The sequence below is a fragment of the Drosophila ananassae genome, chromosome 3L (genome assembly GCF_017639315.1).
Source record: "Drosophila ananassae strain 14024-0371.13 chromosome 3L, ASM1763931v2, whole genome shotgun sequence".
Taxonomy (NCBI): domain Eukaryota; kingdom Metazoa; phylum Arthropoda; class Insecta; order Diptera; family Drosophilidae; genus Drosophila; species Drosophila ananassae.
In genome coordinates this window covers 19,130,878-19,139,705 of record NC_057929.1, presented here as the reverse complement: position 1 = coordinate 19,139,705, position 8,828 = coordinate 19,130,878, and the positions used below count along the sequence as shown (strand labels likewise).

The following is an 8,828-nucleotide window of genomic DNA, read 5'->3' as shown; positions in this document are numbered from 1 at the left end:
GTTGCTTATGGAACTTGTTTACATGCGGGAGAGTACATGTACGAACACCCGAATCTATTAAAATCCTGCGCCCATTTATGACTTTTCATTGGCGCAGCTTGAGGGTTGAGTCCCCAATTGAAGGGGGAGGAGAAAAGCCTGGACAAGGAAAGTGATTCGGCGATTCAAATGAATTTTTGTGCTCGCTCCGCAACGTTTTTAATTGAAAAACATTTTCGTTTTGGTTTCGGTTTTGGTTTTTGTCTGCGCCACAGAAACGCACCGCAGCCGCTTGCTGGCCGGGCCATAAGCCTCTTTAGGCTTCGAGCCCCTTCTGCCCACCCTGCTGGTGGCAAACACTGCCACCGCAAGACCACTCCGAATATGGCCATGCGACGTACTGTGCGCACGCGTTCGTGCATAAATTCCACCAAGTGTCCATTTTTCTGATTTGTGTGCAAAGTTTTTTCCTTGCTGTGTGCCTGTCCTGCCGCTTGCCGCTCTGCGTTGACTGACTGCCTCCGCTGGCGATTGCCCAGGACGAGGTCGGGGACGGGGAGAAGGATAAGCATATAGATGGGACCGAGCCTGGCTGGGGCTGGTGAGCGGGAGCCAAATCTTGTTGCTTGGCTGGAGGGTCCTGTGCCGTTCGCATGCAAATGCGGACAGAAATAGAAAATGAATTCATTCAAAGAAATAGTAAGAATTTTCTATTAAATTTCTGCGGCCAGAGAAGGAAATGCGTACAAACAAGAAATTAAAATACAAACGCGGGCGGAGGAACGCTTTGAGAATTTCTAATTAAAACGCAGAATTCCGGACCCAAAATGCGTTTAATCAGCGTTGGGCAGTTAAACATTTCTTTCCAATCCATACACCATGTACTTGTCCAGTAGCCAGTTGCGAATCCTATTTCTAATCAAGTTGTCTTGGACTCCTTTTTCTCCGCCTTTGACTTCAGGTCCATCTGGTTCTTGGACGTAGATTCCTGGTCATGGGGACTCAGGTAGTTCTCAGCGTCCCACGCCTGCAGGTCTGTCGTGCCCCAGATGAGGTACACCAGATTGCCGAAAAAGAACACCACGGCGGTCATGCCGAACACGATCTGCCACTGACTTCGAGACCCCTGAAAGTAAATTTAAATTATTACAAGAAAACAAAATGAAATCAAGAAGGGAAAGCTAACTTCGGACGGAGTCGAAGTTAACATACCCTTGCAGTTAGGTAGCAGCTTATATAATTATGTAGCTTATATAATTATATATATATCTGATCGTATATAGTTGGCCGATCCTTATGAGAATTTCACTATCAAACCATTTTTCTAATAAAAATGTTGGAAACAGCCCCAAGCATCTTTAAAAATAGCAAGATTGTGCCATTTCCGATCGTTCTGTCATATGGAAGCTATAGGATCATATAAAAAAACCTCTTGACGAGGTAAAGTACCGGTGACGAACCTGCATGCGAAGCCCAAAATATCTGATATCAATTTTAGTGACGAAAATATGCTATATAGGTGTACAAAATTGCATATAAAAAATATTCTTGTTCGGCACGTGACTGATTTTTTTTTGTTTTTCTTCAAGACGTTTGGTCTCAAAGAAAGTGAAATTGATATTTAAAAAACCATTTCAACGGTGTAAAGCTCTTTTCAATATCTTTCTTAATTATGAAGTTATGAATTTTTTCATTAACAAAGTTTTTTTAATTTTTTGACGTAAGCTTAAGGTATTTCAAAAAGTTGTAGAACAATAGTTGCTCATGTGATAGTAACAAACATTTTCCAATTTTTTTCAGGATTTTTAAGATAGTGCAAACAGACAAACCGACAAACCGACAACTGGCTTCATTTTGAAGAAGAAGAAAAAATCGAATTTTTCGAATAACTTCTGAATAAAATGTCGGATCGATTGAGGTACCAATCGACGCGTATTTAGCTCTAGAATGCGAATATATAAAAATCTGTGGACTAAAATGTGTCCACCAGCCCCACTTTAGTGATAAAAAATTTTTTTACTTTCACACTAATTTCTCCCAAACAAAATAACTTTTGGAATATGTTTCGACAAAAATTATCTAATTGAAACAATACCTTTCGATTGGTATATCATTCATTTAAATCGGTTGCCTACAGAAAATTTTTAATTCTTCGGCTATATATAGAGTTTCCTCGCGCACGCCTAGGCATGCAGGTCGTCACCTCGTGGACTTCCGTCCACAGTGATATAGTCGGGCGATCCTTATGAAATTTGGCAAATCGTATTAAGTTGTTTTTAATGGAATCTGTAGAAAGAAAAAACACCAACGTTATGCCAACTTCGATCGTTCTATGACAGCTCTAGAATATAGTCGGCCGATACTTGTAGTTTTGTAGATAAGATATTTTTGCCACATATAACGTGTATGGAAAGTTACAACCCTATTACTTAAAACACCCCAGAGTTTTGACATTTCCAGTCGATAGCTTTAATACTATAAGACTAGTTTGCGTAGTAACATACAAACGGACGGACAGACAGACGATCATGTCTCAGGAGGTAATCCTGATATATACTTTATAGGGTCGGAGATGTCTCCTTCACTGCGTTGAACACTGTTGATGACAATTATAATACCCTCTGCAAGGGTATCAAAAATATTTACCCTTCTATTTGCACAATCATGATAGTTGGCAGTTGTTCAGTAAAATGAATATTATGGAAAATAGTTATCTGATCTTTATGATAATTTCTGAACGGGAAAAGGATAAGGTAACTTTATAAGGTAGGGTACTTAGGGGCTAAATTAATACAAGTTTATCTTTTTCTATATTCATGTTCGATAAATAAATTTATATAACGCATCTTATGCAATAATTATTAAATTATTATAGGGCAAACGTACTGCTCTAAGACGGCGAATATGTATCATCAAGACTAGGAATAGAAGTTATAGCTTATAAAAACTCGCGAATAGTAAACCATTTAAAGCTCCAATAAAAATATTTCCTTCCTCAAAATTTAAAGACATAGCCTTATTATTCGAATAGGTTAATCGTCTCACCGTGTAACCGAAGATTTTATGAATATAAAAGAGATATGTGTATGAATACATGAGTTAATTACTCACCGGTTCTGTTACAATCACACCCACCAAGAGGGGCGTCAGAAGTGGAAATATGTTTCCGATTCCGTTCACAATAGCCATTAGCATGCCCGAGTGGTTGGGGGACATGTCGATAATCGTCAGAATGCTCCCGATGCCAGAACCGGCGTTCAATCCGGCGTTGATAGTCATCAAAGCGATCGCCAGGTTGGTCTGGCTCTTGTCTAAGAACCCGATGCCGATCAGCGCCGCTGCGGGTCCCCAGTAGGAGATCGTGTTGATGGATTTCCGCAGTGTTGTAAGCGACATCCAGCTCCGGGACAAGGCCAGGTCTGCGAAGGCCAGGTATACGTACGACATGCACCACATGGCCAGGAAGGGCAGCGCCGAATAGAGCGCATTGCTCTTGATGTCCATCTCCAGAACGCCATGCATATACGAGGGCGTTTGCAGCTGCATTGTGGAGTTGGCCCAACCCTGGGCGCTTCGAACAATCAATAGGGCGTAGAAGGGGGCACAGGTCCAAATGGCCCGCCACGGCACGGGAATCTTTTGGGCGTGGAATCCATCGGGCCTCTTCATCGATCGCTCGATATAATCCCGTTCCTGGGCGCCTATCAGTCGAGAGCTGGGCGCATTGTTGGAGCTAAGAAGCAACCAGAGCACGCACCACACTCCACACATTCCCGCCGACACGTAAAAAATTCCTGGCCAGCCCATGGAGCTGTTGGCGATTAAGCCACTGCTAGCCATGGCCAAAACTGATCCGCAGTCTGCTCCCGAGTAGGCAAAAACCCCCAGCCTGTTTCGGTCTTTGGGCGGCGACCATTTGGCAAGGTGCTCATGGATGCACGGAAAAATGAGGCCTTGAAACAATCCCTCTACTATCCTGATGACGCTGAAGGCCTGCCATCCGCCCCAGGCGACGCAGGGAGGCGTGATCCCGCTCAGAACCGCAGTTGCAAGAGTGGGAACAAGAAGGACCATTTTGGCACCGAAGCGGCGCACCAGAAAACCGGCCGGAAACTGAGTTATGATGTAGCCCCAGTAAAAACTGGACAGAACGTACGATGTCTCCACGCCGGTCCAGTTGTACTCCTAAATAGAAAAAAATGGTAGTTAAGAATAGAATTTTTATCTACAACATCACAGTATTATTTGTGGCTTATAGTGTAAAGTTTTGATTATCAGAAGAACAAAGAAGAAAATTTAAAACTAATTCAAGATTAGTCAAAGATCGTGTCGCTACCGCCTTTCGTTTTTAAATTATTTTATTAAGTGCATTTCACTGTTGCAAAAGCTTGAGTAGCATTAGCAGCTTGATATCCTTTACTACTTCCGGTAAGAAGCAGTTTCTACAAAGGAAGTCAGCTCTCCGAGGTGAAAACAGTAAATTAAAAAGGCTTTTCATGTAAAGCTGTGAAATATGAACACATATAAGAAATTTACAATCGAAAACTCGACCGAAAACTTTGTTTACTGGTATAACTCCATGATTTGATTCTGATTCGACCAATCCTACGATCCACAATTTTACAAACTAAACTCTGGGTAAATCTTTAACACAAATTAGGAATCGTTTTCTCCTTGAACTTCAAAATATCCTTTCGATTGAAGAAAGTTTCAATTTTTTCAAATTATCATGATCTGTCTATATAGCTAAGGCTATTGACTTAAATATTGCACACACCATTCTCTTCTTTGCACTCAGTATTTATGTAATTCGAACATATCGGCCAGGATTAGCTGTCATATAGTTGAAAAAGCAGAAATATTTTCTATATTATCCTATTAAATTGTATGTAAATGAACTGCCAAAAGCTCATACATTTTAATTCACCCTACTTGGACTTATTACACGTTTCAACCACTTTGCATATTGTTTACATATGTATTTTATTCTTAGTGGCTTATTTTAATATTTTTAAGGCTGTTATAGAAATTTTCTGGACTCTATAAAAATGTACCTGATACGTTTAAACTTTAAAGGCCAACGCTTCCGTGATTGCGTTTCATTGATTATGATATCAGATTGCGTTGTAAAAATAATCAAAAATCGATCAGAGCGATATACCATATAAATTATAGAGTTTTTATATTTTTGTAGGGGTGTGACTTGCTTTTTTAGACGGTTAGTGCTTAAGAAAAACTCAAAAATTTTTAAAACAATTTACTTGCAAATAAATATAATTAGCCTAATCCTAAAATACAAAGTAAATTTGATATTAAGATAATCCTTACTACTAGAAAATAGATCACTCACCGGAAATTTTGGATTGCTTGTGTCTGCATCCGTCATGGCCACCACGGCCACGCTGACACTGAGCCGCGCCACGTAATTCACAACTATGGCTAAAAAGAGGAGCATCGCCTGTAGGTGCCGGATGCCGATGACCGGACCTGTGGGTGAAATAGGCCAGTTAATACATTCTCATATACAGTGCGTATTATTGGCAGCAAATGTCTTAATATATGGGCGTCATATTTAAGGTTTTGCTAATTGGAGATGATTTATTTCCGTGAACCATGGAATTCTTGTCCGTATAATTTCTGGTCAACTCAGAAACCCTTCCAATACTAATTCTATAATGCAGTTTAAAGGAGTAAGTATAGTTACTCCAAAATTCGGGTTTTATAGAACTGAACTTCGCTGGTATTTGAAGTATTTGAAAACTGTGTAATAACTAAGGCTTTAGACTTCTTTGTAACAAGCCCAAGATTTTGTTACATTTTAAAGTTTTTTTTTTTTACCACATTGTTCACCTAAGCATAAACGATTGTAAACATTTCCTAAAAAGATGCATCATAAAATGGTAGAAAACTCCGGAAATGGCATTATCATATTCCCTCGAGTCCATCTTCGACCACAAAAACTATCTAAATATGTAATTTAACTTTAGCCATAACTTTGGTATTATTTAAATTAAAAGGATAGGACATTCCATGGATTCTACACCGATCTACCAAATTTCTTATAGATCGGGCAACTGTATCTGTGTTTTATTTAAATTCATATTATTAGAAATGGATTTTATAATAAATTTCTCACGAGGAATGACCAACTATACATATATCTAATATAAGCTGCAAGGGTGCTTCGCTTTAAATTAGTTTGGCTTTTCTTGTTTCATCTGGCAAAGTTAAAAAAAAAACACTAAAGGCTAACATTTTGCCGGAGCCGAAGTTGATATACCCTTGCAGTTAAGTAGATGCTTATATTATTAGATATATATCGGATCGTATATAATTATCCGATACTTATAAGAATTTCACTATCAAATATATTTTCCAAAAAAAATTTTGGAAACAGCCCCAAGCATCTTTAAAAATAGCAAGGTTGGGCCATTTCCAACCGTTCAATTACATGGCCACTATAGGGTATAGCCGGACGATCCTTATGAAATTTGGTAGTTCGGATCAGTTTGCCCAAACGTGAATATCCGTAGACATGATAGCTTTAAAACTGGGAGACTAGTTTGCGTAGAAACTTATCATATAAAAAAACTCTTGACGAGGTAAAATACCGGTGAGGTTCGTCACCATACGAAACCCAAAATATCTGATATAAATTTTGGTTATGAAAATATGCTATATAGGTGTACAAAATTGCATATAAAAAACATTCTTATTCGTCACGTGCCTGATTTTTTTTGTTTTTCTTGCGTGTTTGTTTTCTTAAAATTAAAAAATTGCAATTCTTCGCCTATACATAGACTCTTCTCGCGCATACCAAGGCATGCAGGTCGTCACCTCGTGGACTACCGTCCACAGTGATATCGACTACTTTATAAGGTCTCCTTCACTGCGTTGCACACTTTTAACCAAAAAAAGAATACCCTCTGAAAGGGTATAATATTGTGAAGTTGCCTCCAACTAAGTTCTTAGCTAGTTTATAAAATAGAGGAAATAGACTATGTATAAAATCTTGAACTCGGTCTATTGATCCATTTAATAATAGAAAGTTATGCAGACAAGCTGCGGAGCCCAAGCCAAGGAAAAACCGGCTAAAAATGAATTAATGACATGACGTCAGAAATGTGGAATGTGAAGTCGCGGGATATTTAGTGAACAATGCCGTTTATTGACCCAAATCAATAGCTTATCATAAGTGCACCTGAACGGATTAGAAACTCGGAAAAACTGCACTTCAATGTTTTTTTTATAAATATTTGAAAAATTTTCTTTCTTTAATGTTCAATATTAGATTCTTATTGTTACAAAAATTTCAAAATTTTTATTTATTTTAAACACTTTTGTTTTACATCTTTATATTTTATGCTTATAAAAAATATAAGCATTTTTTCCACATTTTTTTAAATCTTTTATTTGATTTGGCCTCAGATGTGCTTATTTTTCACCTTTCTGTTCGGCAGACATGTTTTAGTACATTAATATATTTCTGCGTATGCGTTTGTTTCTTGGCCTTTTGCGACTGGTTAGATTCGAAGTCACCGAACACTGGCCGATCCACCCGTTCCGATACCTGAAATACGTCTGAGCGTGTAATCTAAAGCTTACCCATCATATAGCGATTATGACGGCAATTAGACATTGAGATTGGGTCTCCGTTTTCTTTAATAAGTTTTATCAAGCTGTAGATTACACAACGCACAAGCTAGATGCTACCTGCCGCTTCTTACCTGGTAATTTCGACTTTTCTAGTGTTTTGTTTGACAGCCACTACAAAGTAAACATTAGCCATATAATGCAGACTCCAGACTTGTCCCAATCATTTTGTGCTAGTCACTTCTCCAGTGCCAGATTTGTGGGAAATTCTTTCTACAAGTCCCATGACTCGCAACCCGAACACTCTGTAAAAAACCAACGGGTTTTAAGCGGCTCTCAACATTATGTCGATATAAGATCAAAATTGTCATTACACGTAATTGAACCTGGGATTGCACGTAAACTTTGGTTTGTTCCAATAATTTACTGTCAACAATAAGCAAAAGTAACTGAGGTTCACTTGCTTGGTATAATTTATTAATAATGACTTTTAGAATTTATTAATATTAACAAAAAAATTATTATTACATTTTACAAATAATCAGTGCTAACCCAAATTAGTAAAGTAATTTGATTATCTCGTCATTGTGTGGTTTTCAAAAGTTTTTTCGTTAAAATTTTTCCAATCTTATAACTCCACATCCGATGAATCTTATTTAAATATGGTCAAAATTGTAATTCATTTTATTTTGTAACTATCCTAGAATACAATTGTTTCTCTAGATATGATGCTGAGGAGGTTGTTTTCCATCCTGAATAACCCTGTATTAAATGTGTACCACTTAGGCTGTGCCGCGGAGGCCTTCAAGAGAAACACGTCTAAGAGCGAATGCCTCCATTTTTCCACGCCATTTTTAACACTGTATTAATTTAATCAGTGTGCCACGCAGTGAAGAAGACATCTCCAATGCTAGGATGATCAAGATCACCTCCTGAGTCGATATATGAGTGTCCGTCAGTATGTTACATATGTTTTCTGCCTGTTTCTCAGTCTCTATTTTAAGGATATAAACTTTGAACTTTGCACCCATCCATATTTCCTTTGCACGTATATAAGTCGGATCAGTCGACTATAACCACTAACTATATAACATACAACATACAACATCTTGAATGGTTAGTGCTATAACCAATGGCTACGGTAAACTGATTCATTGGAAATGGCTTTCCAATTCTTAAGCTTTCCTACTTAAAAAATTTTTATACCCTTGCAGAGGGTATTATAATTTTGGTCAAAAGTGTGCAACGCAGTGAAG

At 38.2% G+C, this 8,828-nt stretch overlaps 1 protein-coding gene across 1 annotated transcript; it reads right to left on the bottom strand.

Annotated features, from left to right (window-relative positions):
* Positions 1-793: 793 nt before the first annotated feature.
* On the bottom strand, positions 794-7,577 carry LOC6496665 (putative inorganic phosphate cotransporter). Its single transcript, XM_001961323.4, has 4 exons — positions 7,425-7,577; positions 5,330-5,466; positions 3,091-4,164; positions 794-1,105 (listed from the first exon to the last, which is right to left on the bottom strand). Exons 1-4 carry the CDS (start codon positions 7,441-7,443, stop codon positions 899-901), a joined length of 1,437 nt encoding a protein of 478 aa, XP_001961359.2. The 5' UTR covers positions 7,444-7,577; the 3' UTR covers positions 794-898.
* Positions 7,578-8,828: the final 1,251 nt, after the last annotated feature.